At 35.8% G+C, this 16,769-nt stretch overlaps 1 protein-coding gene across 12 annotated transcripts in view; it reads left to right on the top strand.

Moving 5' to 3' along the window:
- CTNNA3 (catenin alpha 3) overlaps positions 1–16,769 on the top strand; it is a 523,550-nt gene that overhangs the window by 386,981 nt on the left and 119,800 nt on the right. For 11 of the 12 annotated variants that reach the window (XR_005821804.1, XM_040564586.1, XM_040564587.1 and 8 more), the window contains one exon: positions 7,663–7,814. The exons of the other annotated variant lie outside the window; for it this stretch is intronic. Coding sequence is in view for 10 of the 11 variants with exons in the window: in XM_040564586.1 (XP_040420520.1) it covers positions 7,663–7,814 (152 nt within the window). In the remaining variant the exon portion in view is untranslated. The remainder of the gene's footprint in view (positions 1–7,662; positions 7,815–16,769) is intronic. 12 annotated transcript variants of the gene reach the window in all.

The raw sequence follows: 16,769 nt of genomic DNA, 5'->3' as shown, positions 1-16,769 counted from the left end.
TTTCTATAACACCACTGTAGCTTAAGCAGTATATGGCATAAGGCTTATTCACTAGATGTTTCACAGAGATCTGTCATCTGTCTTGCCTGGTAGCAGGTTGGACTAGAGGAGTGAACCAGTTTCAAGCGCTTCAGTTTACTGATCTTTCTCATGGTGCTGCTGCATGACCACTAGCTTTAAGGTGAGGACACACATGTGGAGGTTTCATGCTGGACCATAATTAGATTGGATTAGTTAAACTGAAAGCTCTGTGTTTCCACATGAAATTCACTTATGAGAAGAAGTCCTTTATACATATATTTTTTGTGTGTGTATATATATACACATAGACTTAGACCATCTACTAGTCTTAGCTCCGGTGTATCATAAGACATGCTGTTCAGGGCAGATGCCTCAAAATTGAGACCAGTGACTTCAGTTAGGTTAAAGAAGGTCATGCTGTTTTGTACTGTGAACTGAGATCAGGAGGAGCGGTTGTTCCTGCAGCATATGAATGCCTTGCAATGGCAGGGAGCTGATCAGGTAACAGGCCCACATGGACCACACTGTCTGCTGAGGAATGCAAAAAAAAAATCTGAAGTTTGTCACTGGTATGACCTAGGGGTAAATGTCTTCCTCATCTGATCAGCCTGTCCTTGAGCATGGCAGCAAAATGTGGTAGGTAGAGAGCTGTTGAAAAGGTTGATTATCTATATCATCTCAGGGTATTTTCCTACTCTTTTGGATGCTGTAATACCTCAAGGAAATCCATCTGCCCCCTCAAACACAAAGCCTCTCTCCATGTTTTGCCTGGACATCTGTGCAGTGGGGGCAGAAAGATCCCTTGAAGTCACTAGCTGAAGCCTTGAACTGTGGTGTTTAACTGCAGGCATTGCCTTAAATCCGAGCTGCAGTGCTACCTGCATTTGCCAGGCTGTGAAGGACTGTGAAGAGAGAGATTGAATAGGGGAGAGTCCACAGGCTCAGAGTTTCCAAAGGCACAAGGAATCGCCCATACCCATCCAGCCTGACCTGCTGCTCGGATTTTCTCAGGAACCTTGATGCTCCCATTCATATTTCCCCTCTAACCCCCTTGCCCCCATCTCTCTCTCCTTTTTTTTTTTTTTTTTTTTTTTTAACAGGTATTTGTATTTTAACGTTTGTCAATGTCTCATTTTACAGTCTCTCTAGACTGTCAGTATATGCATGGTATTTTGGTATGATACAGATTTCTTCCGTTGCCCTACTTTTCATTTTGGATTGGGTTATTTTTTGTTAAAAATCTGAGAATCAAGGGAGAAGTACAACTACAGAAGAACAAAGAGAATTAAGATGACCAGTTGCAATGCAGAAAATGCAGTGTCCAAAAGAGGTTCATAATTCAGATTCACTGTACTGACTACTTTTTAAAAAATTCTTTATCAGCAGATTATAAGACATAGTTTTGTTTCTTTTTATCTAGAAAGTCAATTTTGGACTTGGAGAAGTTTTGCTTAAATTCTGTTTGCATTTTAGAATATGCTTCAGACAGCTGTAGAATGTTTTTTTGTTGGGTCTTGCAGCTTGATTCTGAAAAGTGTAGTATGTAGTTAAAGTTTGCTGTATTACAGAGTAATAATGTCTTTGTGTATATCTCAATGATCTAATGAATGGTCTTGGTGCAAATGAAAATAAGTATATCATTTCCAGGTAGGAAATTAGATCACTGTGATGGCTCTGTTTAAAGGAGGAATATATTAGGGCCTTTTCATACTTGAGAGCAGGAATTTTCTGTATAGACATTCATTAATAATACGTTGCCAGTGATTGGGTCTCAGTTATTATCAGTCATTTCACTTTCATATTCAGAATGGTTAATTTCTTAAAAAATCTTACCCTTTAGCTGCAAGGTTGTAATATCATGAGACTGCTGCCCTAAATTCAGCAGTGATGACAGCAGTTCGTGATGGCCTTGCTCATTAAGGTGATCAAGAGGTCTTTGACAGGGAAACTGGAACTAAAGTTGACCCATTTTCACCTTTCCCATTGATGTTTTTATGCTTCTCCACTCCTTCCACTGAAGACCAAAGGGAGTAATCTCATCTGCTGTTGTACCTGGTTCATTTTATTTTGGGGAGCTGTAGTTACTTCAAAGGTTTAGTTCATCGTCTTTCTTCTTGTTGTTTTCTTGCCACCACACACCATTCTTGTCTGGTCTGCAGGAATGTTTGGTTTCACCAGACATCTTTCATTCCAGTTCTACATCCTTTGTACCATTTATGCAGCTCTACCCAAAGTCATTTGCTCCATTGTACTTGTATATTATTCTATATGTATGTGAATAGTACTTGCATGTTATTCTATGTGTATACTTTTTAAAAATATATAATTTTATATTAATTCTAATTTTTATGAATATTTGGTTAAGCATGTATACATACAGTTAGCTGTGTTGTGAAGTGGTTGTTGGCTATGCCAGTAGTAGTCTTCAATGTGCTTATACACAATTTGCAGATTCATTTTTCCATATGCTTTTCTCTGGGCTAAATAGCAGGAAATACTAACTGTATTATCCTGCTTTAGTATCAAACTTGTATGCAGCAGCCCGTACTTTGACTACTTCTTGTTGTATTACACTTCTCAGTATGTAAAAAGTTGAGTGTGAAATACTAAATTAATACCCCAGTGATCATTCTTAATTCTTTACGCTGTAAATAATTGGGACAGGGTGTGTGTGTGTGGGGGGTGGCGGGAGGAGAGTGTCGTGATGCAGGAATCTTTTATCTGTTAAATTGTTCTAGGATTGAGATTGACAGAGGAACATGGATTAAATACTTTACACCTTCGTAAGTTCCAAAAATGTTATTAATACCTTTAGCTATAAACGATAAGCTTGTTACAAAAAAAAAAAAAAAAAAAGATAAAATGTGAAAAATAATATTTGAAGAAGCACAAGGGGTGTATGAAAAGCACACATTCACAAAACTTTTACACTATTTATCTGTGTATGTATGTCTCTGCAAGTCCTTTGATACAATGTTAAAATTAAATGTCACTAATTTAGCATTGTATCAAAGAAATATTAGTAGCTTTGAAATTAAGTGTATGTACCATAATGAAATAAAATTTAGTAAAGGCTTAATCTTGGTCATATTAGCATTGTATTACGTGGATTTTTTAACAGTCATGAATGGTTGGAGTTTCAACAGACAATGTCACTCAGTTCAACTCTTTGCAGTGAGTGCAAAATCATCTTTGTCTGGAGTAATTCCATTATTATTTTAATGCATTTTTGAACACACATAATGAAGGTGTCTTCACTCATTAAACCGTTTATTCCATTTTAAATAGCACAGCTTGGGTGTTACAACTCAGGCTTCTGTCAGAATAAGCCCATGTATTTCAAATGATGTGCCTTGGTCAGCACAGCTGCCTTGAATTGGATGGTTATATTTGATAATTTATTTTATTAGTGCGTAGTGTATCACTTCAGATTCAAATGACATTAAGAGTAGATATAATGCATAACATTAAAATGGAGTTACCAGGATATATGTCTGTTCTTACAATATGAAATTCTTAGATACCACTCCAGAAGAAGTTGGAAATACTTATTTTTAAATCACAAGTAGTGCAAACTATTATTTGGTCTCAAAGAGTGAGATGAAATAAAGAAGTACCAAATAAAGATCATGTAGTTACTAGCAAGATTTCTTATTCACTCGGTATGCCCTACATTCAAGTGGTATCCGCTTCTCATTTTTCAACCATACTTCACTTACACTCTGGTTTCCATTATGCCTTTGTATTTAGTTGAATTCCTGCAATTGGAAAACTATTTAAATCCTCTGAGAGAAAACTGTACACATCACACTGACTTTTATGGTAGGTGATCAGATTATGGGGGATGATAAAAAACTCGATATATACACCTCTTGCCACAGCTCTCTGATTATTCTGCCACAGGAGGACTCGTTTTAACTTGTTGATAAAGATGAAGGGCATCTTTACAGCAAAAATTTTTATTCCCAGTGATAAAAATAAACTAGCCTGGAGGCTAATTCAATCTAACAGTGTTAGTGGATACCTGGATATAATATTGAAAGTATCCTCACAAGGGTAGAGATCAAGGATTAATTGCTTTTACTTTGTGGGTTTCTCAATTTTAATCAAGATTAGATGAACCGAATCAAAACAAAGCTCAATCTATGCTGACAGGCATAGAGGAAAATTAAAAGGTAGACAATGAAGAATTAGTGAATTACCCTGCATGACAAAAACTATTTGCCTATTAGAAGAATAATTGTGTCTTTGCTGCTTTACTTTTTAGTTTTGTTTCTACTTTATTTTTTTTTCCCTTTACCACTGTTTCTTTTTTGGAACATGAAGGTATTGAAGGTATGCCTATGCCCTTGCTGCTTGACTGGTAGCACTTAACCTGATGTCAGGATTTAAATGTACGTGAGAATTCTTTTCTTTGTATAACCTTCTTACTGTAAATATGGACATCAGAAGACTGCTGAAAATTTATCATTTATTTCCTGTTAAAAGAATTGCTTTTTTTTCATAGATAACAGCTCCTTACAGTTTTTAACTGCAAATATCGAAGTAATAGTGTATTTCTCTGAAATGGAAATCGTAATTTTTTACTCTTAGAAAATGAGAACATGAGAATCTCAGATTCATGTGATGGACAGTATAGTTCCTATATTTAAGAAAAGGTGTCAGTTAATCTACTACAATATATGTGGTCTAATCAAAGACCCAAATCCATCCCACTGTGTTCCGAGACCTATTGAAATCAAAGCAAGAGCTCCCGACAGTGTAAGTAGATACTAGATCAGGTTCTTAAAGTTTGCTTTGGAAGAGTGTAGTTAAAAACTGAATTCAGGTTTCCAGGATAATTTATAAAGAGATATAACATTATTTTTGAGACTCTTTCTTACATTTTTTAAAATGCTGTTAATTTTTCTCATTATTGAAAAAAAGTAGTTATGTGGAAAGAGTAAACGAGCCAAGAAAGTGATTAAATGTTAGGAGGATACTAGGTAATTGGATCTGTGGTAACTGGTTTTATATAAAACTGATATCTTTTATATCATTAGATGTGGTTTTATTAATGGAAACTTTAATACAGTAGGCATGTTTTTAAAATGGGATTATTTTCAAGGATCAGCAGATTTTTTGTATGGGCTGTGAAAAATATTCTGAAGGGGTCCAGAAGTTGAGTCAAACTCTGTGTTCTTTTGGAAAAAACATGGTTTAGAGAACATTTGGGGTAGAAATATAAATAGTTCAGTTAAAGTAAGTTTAAAATGTAAATAACAAAAGGAAAAAATTGGTCTAACAGTTTTAATGGTAGGTATTTTTTCTCAAAAAGTGTGAATTATTTGATAGCCTTGTGACAGCCCAAGTGAAACACTAGATTATTACTATACTTATTTAGGAGATTGTTATGTACCTATTTTAGAATTGCAGTGATCGTCTTCTTTTCATATTATGTACGTGTGCAACTGATGGTGATGATAAGCAGCCATCTTAAAAGCAGATACCCATTTCTTATCAAAGGGAATCCACTGAGGTCTTAGTTTTGTAATCAAGTTTAGCACTGACTCCACCAAAGCATATATAAAGGGTATGTTTCTGTAAAATCCTTTTTAAACACAAAGCATTTATTCACAAAGCAAATACCCTTGAGACATTGAATTTGTCCTTGTAAAAAGACCATTAATAAGCATGTAGAACAAGGATGGCACCTCAGTAGGTTACTGAAATAGCCTGTCCTGTGGGAGAAGAGGACAGCAGGCAGTTAGGAGCCCATGAAGATGCTGTTGGTAAGCAAGGAGTCTGAGTTTTTGCAATACTGCAATAGCAAAATTATAGCAAGTACAATGAAGTAAGAAGTGAAGATGTAGGAGACCATGGAAAATACCTGATGGTTTTGATTGTACCAATGGAAATCTTGAATTCCTTGCAACTTCCTACATTCTCCTTCAGAGCCTTTTTATGAGGTATGTGAAGAGCTGTATGTTTTAATTTCATGTGAATGTATGAGGTGATTGTTTCATTCAAAATTGCTCAGTTAGTAGCAGCCAAGATCTTTGTGTAACCGAAAAAAAGATTTTATGTTCTGAAATTACATAATATTTGGGTTTCTCCGAAAAATACATTGTTATTAAAAAGAAGTAAATAAATAAGCACTCACTCTCCCTAATTGTTACATTTGGTTGCTGATGAATAGTGTACCTTTTTTTTTTTCCATACCATTTGAGAAATATGTTTTTCCCAGTGATCTTTCCAAAAGGCAAGAGTAATGCAAGGGAAAATCTGAAAAGAGAAGATTTTAAATATCCTATTTTTCAAATGAAATGACATCTACTTATTTAACATTTGCGGAAACCTATTTTACAGAAAAAAAAAGAATTTTCCCACTACCACTGAAATTTGTTATTACTGAGAAGTGTCACATGAAGTAACTGTTCTGCACTCTAGAGGGAGTAGAGCTGAACTCGAAGCTAGTGTAGTTACTGTAATTTAAGAGTGAATTTTATTATCTATGTTATGTTTGTAATTCTCCGTGTAAAGTCGGGATAAAGCATTATCATGGCGTTTTTCTTAATATTCAAATTACCTGTTGCCATATTTTGTAATTCAGAGGTCCTTTTGAGCATTTGGATATTTGTTTGCATAAAAATTGATTATATACTTCAAAATTTTATTGAAATGATTTACATTTACGATAATGCTTTTGTTGCTTTCTCATGACATAAATTTATGAATTAGCTTGTGGTTGTGCTGGAAGGGAAAGAAAGCATATTATACTCTTTCATGAAACCAATACACTGCCTGAAAATAATTCTGTTTCATGAGGTATATATTACTCATATTGAATATAACGTAAGTTGATTTCTGCCTCGTTCCATTTCTTCTGTATCTTCAGTCTCTCAGTGATAGGAAGGAGCATTGGAAGTCTTGTTGCAAAGGAGTTTGATCTGTACTTGTTTGAGGACCTTCTGTTGTGGTTGCTTTCACTCTTTACTCGTTGTATTTTGTGTGTTGGGTGTCCTTTGCTTTGACTTGATGTGAAATATGAAGGGAGATATAGTGGTACCAGTGCGCAAAGCAAAATCGGGACAGTAACACTAGAAAAACTTCCCAGTACATTCTGGATAAAGCATGAGTTAATATCAAGTTGACTAAAGATTTAGAATTTCTGTTTGAATCAATAAAGCAAGGGTAAGATTCCTTGGCTAAGTCCAAGTGACAGTTTTGGTACTTTTAATTGTAAAGAATAAGCATCAACCTATAAGTAGTTTTTTTCTCAGTTCAGACTGAAAACAGATAGCAGAAGTCTTTGCTGAATAGTAGTTTCAACTTTGGGTGAGGATATATAACCTGATTCCTCAGGTAATACTGCTGTTGAAATCAGTGGCACGTTTTTATAACTCCTGCCTCTGTCCCCTTTTTAAGACTTTCTTGTTCTTCGTTATACTTTATAACTGTCCATAGCTTACATGCACACAAAATGCATTTTTGTCATTGTGATAAAAATAGCAAATGTTCTCCTACTTAGAACCAGCCATGTTACTACTATAATGCTTTTTAAATAACATTTTAATCAATGTGACTGGCAATTTGCCAGAAAGAAAGATTAAAGGTTTTACCCTTTTTGTGCTCACTGAATTTTGTGTTCTTTTTGAATAGTGATCCCAGAGTTCATTAGTCAAGTAAATATTGCATTGGAGAGCTTAAGCAAGAACACAGTGCATCTGTTTGATGATAACCAGTTCGTGGATGTTTCTAAGAAGGTGTATGATACAATTCATAACATCAGATGCTCAGTCATGATGATTCGGGTAAGTTTTTGAGTTGTTCATTTAAAATTTATTTCTAAGATAGTTCAGGATATCAGTGCATTCTCAGGAGAATTCAGAACTATGTATGTCAACTATGTCCCAAAACTCATACCTAGGTTTAACTGATTGGTGATTTCGGATTACTAGGGGACACATGGTTCAACCCGAGGAGGCTGAATCCTGTTGTATGGAGAGCAAGAGTGACAGATCAGAATGTTGTAGAAAAACATGTTTTGTTTATTAAAAATACTCATGTATGTTTATTTGATTGATAAAAATCTTGTCACACCATTAATGATCATCTTGTGGCTACAAGCCCAAGTCTCTTGTAGCTCTGCCCTTGACCTTACCCAGTGGAGTGTATGAACAGAGAGTACATGCCGGTGTGATCCTGGTAATCTCTTGCTGAAGTTCTGCCAGGTTCATACTAGAACACTGAACAGCTTGATGTCTGTAAAACTGATAAAATCAGTGTACTTATCCTAGTGTATATACTGTAGTTCAAGAAAACACTTCAGAACAGCTTATTTTTAAAATTTGAAACATAATTTTGTCAGATGCAGCATTTTACCCCAAATACTTTCAGTCTACAAATCCCATTTCAGGTGATAAAAGATAAGCACCAAATTGCAGTATCTGTAATTTCAGTAAATTTTTTGAAGACAAAAAAAAACCACTAATAAAAGCACAGATACATTTTCTGAGAAAGATTTTTCAGTTTGGAAGAAAGAAATAAACAGATTATTTTAAATATAAAATACATTACAGGCTAATATGGAAATTTTTATGGACTCTTTTCTTAATCTGTTGCAATGCATAAGTTTGTTCAGGAGGAATTAAAATGTGCAGAATCTTTTAAGCATATCATCCTTACTGCAATTGTCAGTTAGGAAATTATTCGTATACTGAAGAAAGATCCTGAAACACTGTTACATGGTTCACTTCACCTATAACGATTTTTGATTGGTTGCCAAGAAATTAGTCTTAAATGATGCTGTTTTTGAATGATTGTCAAATATATATTTTTTAAATTTGGTTGTCATACATGTCACCAGGCATAAAAAATGAGATAATGATTTAGGTTAGCTGGAGAGTTCCCTAAAGGCTGGCCCGCTTGTCCTGTTCAGCACCTAACTACATGAAGCAAGATGCCACCAGTACCATCTAATTTCATTGTAACGGCCTGAAAAAAAAGTTTTGTCACTTTTGCTAGGTTTCAATTCTGTAGCATTTTTATTTTCATTTGTATTTCTTAATTAACTTAGGAGTTTCCTAATCCTATTTGAATTATATTTTGTTTCTACCACATGTATTCAAGGAAGTTTCATGTGTCTGCTTCCCTTCATTTCGTGCCTGTCGTTGTTATTTTAGGTAGACTGTTGCTGTTAAACCATCTTCCGGATGTTCACTTCTCGTGTCATTCTGCCTTGGCAATGAAAGCAACATCTTCACTTGCTGCTCTTTTAAACTTTATATGTTTTGAGAGTAGTGCAAGCTGGAAACATTTCTGCTCAAAAAAATATTTTTGGTGATGTGTTCTCACAACCAGGTGTTTTAAAGGATGTAGTTTATCTGCCAACTGGGGAATTTAAAAACCTTTCTTTGGTACCCCTCAGGAGAAAGAGTTTTACAAACGATACTTGCAGGGTCGAACAGGAAAGGCGAATGTCTGCCAAGAACGTTTATGTGATGAAAGTCCCTGTTATTGCAGTATGTATCATTAGTTGAGTTCTGAATGCTTTCATGTTCTCTGTAAGGGAGCAGTCAGTCTTTGGAAATGGTAAATGAAAGAGCAGATTCAACTGGCTAAAGTTTGTCTTCTTCACATTTCAAGTGTTCTGGTAGGTGATCTCAAACCAGATTGGAAATGATAGTCTGTTAGGTCTTCTGTTCTGTTCCTGTTTCAGTGAACACAGCCTAAGAGTTTTTGTTAGGACGTCAGACTTCTTTTCTAGATCAGTTAAGCTTCATTTAATACCTGCATTGTTCATCCCATCTTAACTCAGTGACTTGGATTGTTGTGTGTTTGTTGTTGTTCTGTTTTGTTTTGAATATTATGAAGTTTTTTCTACCTGTTTGTCAGTTAGATCTGAATCTTCCATATGTCCAGTTGTCTTGGGTTTGAACTCCAGGTAATGTCATTATGACTAATCCGTCCTTTACAAAGTTTTTCATTTTGGGGAAGTGCATCAAGGAGTGTAACAAAGCTTTATTTGCAATCTCTGCAAACACACAGACACTCATCTGAAGGTAACTATGCATGTATATTTTCACAGTCCTCTGTGATGTGTACATATATCTGTACAGTCACTGAAAGAAGAAAAGGATGTTACATCCCATGTAGTTCTTTGTGAAGCATGAGGAGAAAATGCTTTGATCTGAAGAGACTGTACATATACATAATACATAATAAGCGCATGTGTAAATGTGCTGCAGAAATACCAAATCTGTAAAATCATAAGTCACTGCACAGGACTTAAATGGACAGTATTAGTATGAAGATTTCTATTAGTGCTGTCTTCCAGTTCTGCTTTGCAAATGCAACTTGATAAGGCAAAATACCCACAAAGTATCAGAAATTACACTGTTGGCTGCACTTGAAGCTATCGATAGCAAAGAGCAGATCACTTCAGAGGAGGAGGAAGGGTAAGAAGTTTCAGCCAATTGGATAACAGCCTGCCTCCACCTGTATTGAGACTCCCATTATCCTAAACAATATATATGTATGCCTTTGAAACTAATGTGGCTTAAAGTGTATTCAGCTGTATTTGGATGCATTCATCAGTCCAGCAATTGTAAAGTCATGACAAAAGCTCCGGAGATGAAAAAAAAAAAAAGTTTAATTCATTAAAAAGGACATTTGCAGCTTTCTCTTTCATGAATAACCATTTTTCAGAGACTGTCAAGAAAGGGTTTTTTTGAGGTTTGTTGAAATAAGTCAACTACTCTACCATCCCTTGCATATACTGACTGTGCCAGCACAGAGAGAGAGCTGAGAAAACCCTGGCCTTCCTTTTTTGAACATAGATTTGTTTGCATTCCATATTAGATACATTCCAGACAATGTCAGTTCCATGTCAGTCTGCTTATAAGAAGCTTCAGTAAATCTGATGGTTATTCAGACCTACAGTGTTACCACAGCAGCCAAGTTGAGGAAATAAAAGCATTCTGGGGCCAACTTCTGGGGTCTTAAAGACAAATTGCCAAAGAACAATGTGCTGCTGATTACAAAGGATTTCAAGACTTGAATCAAGGAGAGAAATCATTGATCAACATATAATTGGGAAATGTAAATCAACAAGGACACCGATTCACAGGGGGGTATTTTTCAACATCAAAGTAAAAGCAGTAACTTACCAGATTGTTTCCTCAGGAACATTTCAAGCATGTAAGTAGACAGATTATATATATATATATATATATATATATATATATATATATATATTTAATAGAGTTCCTAACTGTCAAATGCTTCCAAATACTGTTATTATTGCAAATTATCAGATATGCCTTTCAAAGTCCAAGCCTAACCATAGGTACATAAAACATTAATTCCAGTCCTACAGTTATAATGTGCATAACACTTAAGAGCAACTAAATACTGGATTGTGTGCTGCACTGATGAGCTCTAATTGAAATGCCTCCAGAATTGCAGGATACTTCCTTTAAGATGTGTTTCATTGTTTCGCTTGCAAGGATGAATTCCTTCAGTGGTAGCTGTTGGTTTGAAATTATCAGGTATCCAGGGCATATAGCTGCATGTGTTTATTAGGGTACACAGTCCTTGTTCCTTTTTTTTTTTTTTTTGACTCTTTCAGCATTTAATGTATTTATTTTTTAATTGTAAAGGCTTTGTGAACTTTATTTTGCACAGGAACATCTGGATACTGTATTAATCAGAATATTGCTGTTATGGAAATAGATTATGATAGATAGAAAAAAGAGGAAACAGGTTGACAGTTGTTGAGATAGTATTAAATTTTGCATGATGTTAAAACTTTTTAAAAACAATGGTTCTTCTATATGAAAATGTAATTTGTGGTATAATATGAGACATCTGGATTGAACTAACAGCTAATAATATCCCATTAGGACATTAAACATAATGCAGACAGGTAGCCAGGTAGCGACTTGAAATGAATAATAACTACTGATAGTTGAAGCAGTAATAAAGTAATCTTAGCAGAAGTACATGAAGAGGAAAAGGATTCTCCAGATTTCATGGAGTAGAGGGTAAACAGGTAAACTGCTGCGAGTTTTCCAGAGAGGAACAAGAAAGAAAAATGTTCATAGACACTATATATGCTTTTGGTGATCTGTGTTCATGGAAACAGTGAATGAGGAACCTGTATTCCCTAATATTATGAGAGGTGAAAAAATTATTTTTAATATTGCAGTTCTTGTCTACTACATTATTTACTTCATTTTGACACATTTCTTGAAAATTTTTTTTGCTGAGTGTGTATTCCATGTGCTGTTTCTTTCAGAATCCTAGCATGGAGATTGCAGATTCCATCTGAGTTTGCTGCGTTAGGCTTTTTGAGTGTTTCTCTTTTTTTTGATTGTACCTTTGTTAGCACTGGGCAGCCGTTCTCTGTGCCATGTTGAGCATTGTCACCCTCAAAAAAATGAGGCCAAGCATTCAGTTTAGTTTTGCATCATACCTAGATAATTCTATTTCAGCTAGTTTCTCACTATATTCCTAGTCCATTCCTTATCTTTTTATTTTGCTAGCTAATAATTCTTTAACTGTGGATTTTAATTTCCTTTGCAAAATCAAACTCAATTTAAATACACATTCAGGTGTCTGCAGTATAACCTTCTAATGTTTTGGCTATGTCAGAATACCCTTGAGATAGGTTCCCTTTTTCTCCTTCGACTGCAAATTCTGGGTAGTATTTCACTCCACTTTAAAGAATTGTAAGAGTTCATCCATAACAGAGGTTGTGAGCTTTTCAGTCCACTTGATTTCTCTCATCACAGCAGACTTTGGTCCCATCTATCCAGCAGAGTTGCAAGAATTTTTAGAACATGGTCTTCTCAGAAAGGAAGATGGCAAGTGATGAAAACCTTCCTGTCATCCTGTTTCTCTTTCAGCCAGTTAACGTCTATTTTAAATTGTACCTTTGCTTTTATTAATGACAGAATTATCCTCCATGTGCCATGTTTTCTGTTTTTACTTCAGTAGTAGGAACGAATTAGATCCTGTCAGATGCAGCCAGTAGCACATATGAATTGAGCCTCTCTTTAAAAGGTAGGGAAAACAAATCAGGGAAACTACTGAGAATATGACATTTACTGCAGTCTTACAATTGTTTGTTTTTCTAAGAGAGCCCTGAGACCTCATAGCGAGGAAAGATAAAGGAGAGTTCATATTGATTAGATAAACTTCATTATTGTTTGTCAGAAATTTATGAGTCATGTTAACTCATTAGAAATACATCTTGGTAATCTTGTTAAATACATTTTTTCTTCATTTTTCAATCCCTACACCAACTACAGAAGAAGAAGAATTTGTACAGCAGTAGTTATCAAGGCAGTTGGACCTGCATCTCTCATCACATTCTTGTCATTTCTGACCTAAGTAGGTCTGAGCTGACCTTTCCTTCCCTTTGCTCCTAGTCAGCTTCACTGTCTGAAAGTGGGGACTTCCTTTTTTGCTTTTGCTTGTACTCCCTTACACACTAGGCATCCAGTATAGATGTAGTTAGTGCCAAGAGAGGATTTTCTACCTTTATTATTTAGGAAAAAATAAGCTCTGTACTCATTCCCAAGCAGATGTTTCCATGCCTACGTTCTTTTTGGTGCTTTTCTTGTTTATTCTATCAGGCATGTCATCCAAAGATTGATGTATCTAAATGTGATGTGACTGAGGAAGGATATAATAAGTGATGCTCTTTCAAAAAGAGCCCGGAAATACCTGTTGTCCATTTGTGACTGTTTTAATAGAGACATTTCAGTGTAGCAGAGGCCCTCCTCAGCATCGTTTAGCTTCTGTTTTAAGACTTGGTCAGCCCACTGAGCTTGCCAGAGGGGTTATCGTGATGAGTGAAAGACAGTATTTGTGGACATGCTTAGTGTCAGTGCCATTCCCTCCCGTGTACAGGTATGTGCAGTTACAAAAAATGGACTGACAGATACAGCACATCCACTGCCCTTTCTAGCATGCTGACTGTCAAAGATAGCATGTTTCTTCCCCAGTTTTTAACCCCTACTCTGCTGTTGCTGGTTTAGTAACACAAAGTTGCTTAGAAACCATCTAGCGAAGAGAGGCACTGGCAGTGTGGACTTTCTGAAGATGTGTCTGAGTGTGGTCTGTAAGTCATCCTTCATTTCAGGAGTCAGTACTGGACATTTTTCAGTATCCGTTTGAATAGTGTGGAAGTTCCATTGCTGTAGAGGTCAGGTACATCATGTGGAATAGAAAATATATTCACCCTAAGAAAAAAGACTACTTACCTGTTCCATATCTACTGCTTTTTTAGTACTGCTTTTTTGTGTTTTAGAGATTAATCCTGATGCCTTTCCATTTCTGCTGAAAAGGTACTGAAGCAGAACTGTGCCAGTTCCTCTTTTATATTCATGGAGAGTGTCTGAAGATTGTCTGTGTGCACTGTTGCGAAAGGTACTAATCTAGAAGACTGTCTATAACTGCAGTGCACTGCAAGTGCATATGCCAAGAGGGAATGAGACATACAAAATACATCTTAAACAATACTGGGGGTAAATTATGGCCTTTCTTGGCTTTCTTATCTTGTATGTAGGCAGCCTGTGACAATTAGCTGAAAAGATGTCCCCTGTCTTGCTGTTTTAACTGTTACAGTTCCACACTTCCGTCCCCTGGAAGACAGGATGGGTGCATTACTAGCAGATTATGACATAAGAATGTACTAGATGATGTAACTTGATTAATTTCTCAGGGAAGTGATTTCTATTCACAGTTGAATGTTGTTAGAGCATTTTTGGGTCCTGTTCATTGTGTTTTTTGGAGCTTTTCATGCTAAGCAGAAAAGATACTGTTATTGGGGATTCAGCAATTCTAACACTTGTAGAGCAGAAAGTTTGCATCTGATATGCCCAAGATTGCTAACTAATCTTACAGGATGAGCTGCTGAGGCCTAAAATTAACCTTCGCATGTTTTGTGCGTTTTGCTTTTTTTCACATTGTTTTGAGTTTTTGTTTATGTTTGGCTCAGTTTTTTTTTATAATCTTGAGCCTTTCCTTACATACTACAAAAGCAAAAAAAGTAATGTTTTATTATCTTCTCCAAGTCACTTGCATTTAAATTTGTTTGTTTACCCTTTGGACTGGTTTATGTGTTTAGTCTGCTCACCTATTGCCTGTGTATCTAAAAGCAAAGTATGAAGGATTACTATGTTCAGCACTTTGTCCCCCAAGTTTAAGAAAAAAATGCAGCAACGTATAGTTGCCAAATTGCTCTTTAAAGTAGGATGGATTAACTAAAGCCCGTAGGGTGGTAGTTGCCAGATGGGCCTAAAGCTAGAGCGACACCTGTCCCATTCTCAAGTTTGTATCCTGAGTCACATAAAAAGTGTTATTGGGGAATGTTACATTTGTGCTCTAGAAACCCTGTTTATTTGGTTTAAATAAAAAGAAAATAGTAGTGAGTAGTGCGGGCCAGCAAGAGATACTGGCAGATCAAATATGCATGTTTGCAAGTAAAAGCTTCTTGAAGCTGGTTCTCCCTTCCCCATTACTTGATTTCATGGCATCTCACGACAGAACCACAAACCTGGAGATAATGTTTTGGATAAAACTAACTCAAAGCTCTGTCCTGTACAAGTTCCATTTTATATGTTAATTCATTTACATACACATCTTAAAAAAAAAAAAAAAAAAAAGTTCTTTACCCCACAGTATATCTGGGAAGTCATGTCATACTGGAAATACTTCCTTGTTTGTATTTACATCTGTATTAGCATCATAAACTCAGTTATCATAATTACGACTGCCTTGCAGCTGCCATATCAAAATGCTCTATACTGCAACAGTTTTGGGACAGAGTCCTCATACATTTCAGTTTAACATGCTGTCATTTTATTAAATGCTAATCTCTGGTTATTACAAGGTCAGTTTGTGTTCCCAAATAAATGAAGCTGATTTGTTTTTTCCAGCAAACAACTACACATAGCATTTTGCCTGAATTTCACGTTTATGTATCACATAACAAACACTCGAGGGTCTGATTTTCTGCCACTTTCATTTATTTTAAAGCCTTTAATATCTTCCACAAATCAAATGCCCATTCTGGTTCTCTGTGCAATTGTATTACTGTTCTTGTTGCTTAATAGAGCAAGAAGCTGTACAGCAGCATATCTGTAAATAAATCCTACTCTCTGGTTTTCCTTGAAAGTTTCATCTCATCGTCTTGAACGTGGGCAAGTTGTTTACCTAAGAAATGTCTGCAGAGTTTGGAGTTGTTGCAAATTGCTACAACGAGTATCTGTTCTGAAGAGCTGATGTGTTTTCTTAATTATTTTTAAAACTTTGTTAGTAAAAAAAAGGAACATGATGAAATTTCTGATTTTATAAGCAGATGGTGATTTCTCAGGTAGGGAGAGGGACACAGAAGAGGAAAAAGTGGATGCTCAGCCTTTTAATTTCAGACATTAGAATGGAAGCCAAAGCACAGTTGCATTGTTCCACCCAAGGAGAGATGGTCCTTCTCCTCCCACATCTTAGGTCCTTTTGGCTTAAACCATTGAGTTCGAGTCAGCAAGTTTGTTAAGGATTGATAGATTTTTTTGAACAAATATCATGAGCAGAAACTGTCTGGCTTTTGTGCTTCTACATTCCTGCACTTTCAAACTATCAGCTTGTTTTACATCCTTTAACTGCTGCCCTTGCACCCATATTCCAGCCATTACACAGTTCTGCTGCTTTCTACTCTAACAAAGGAAAAGGGACATTAGTCCGTGCTGCAGTTGGAAGTA

The sequence above is a fragment of the Cygnus olor genome, chromosome 7 (genome assembly GCF_009769625.2).
Source record: "Cygnus olor isolate bCygOlo1 chromosome 7, bCygOlo1.pri.v2, whole genome shotgun sequence".
In the NCBI taxonomy this organism is placed as follows: Eukaryota; Metazoa; Chordata; class Aves; order Anseriformes; family Anatidae; genus Cygnus; species Cygnus olor.
Note: the sequence above shows the minus strand (reverse complement) of the source record. Positions and strands in the feature narration are given on the sequence as shown.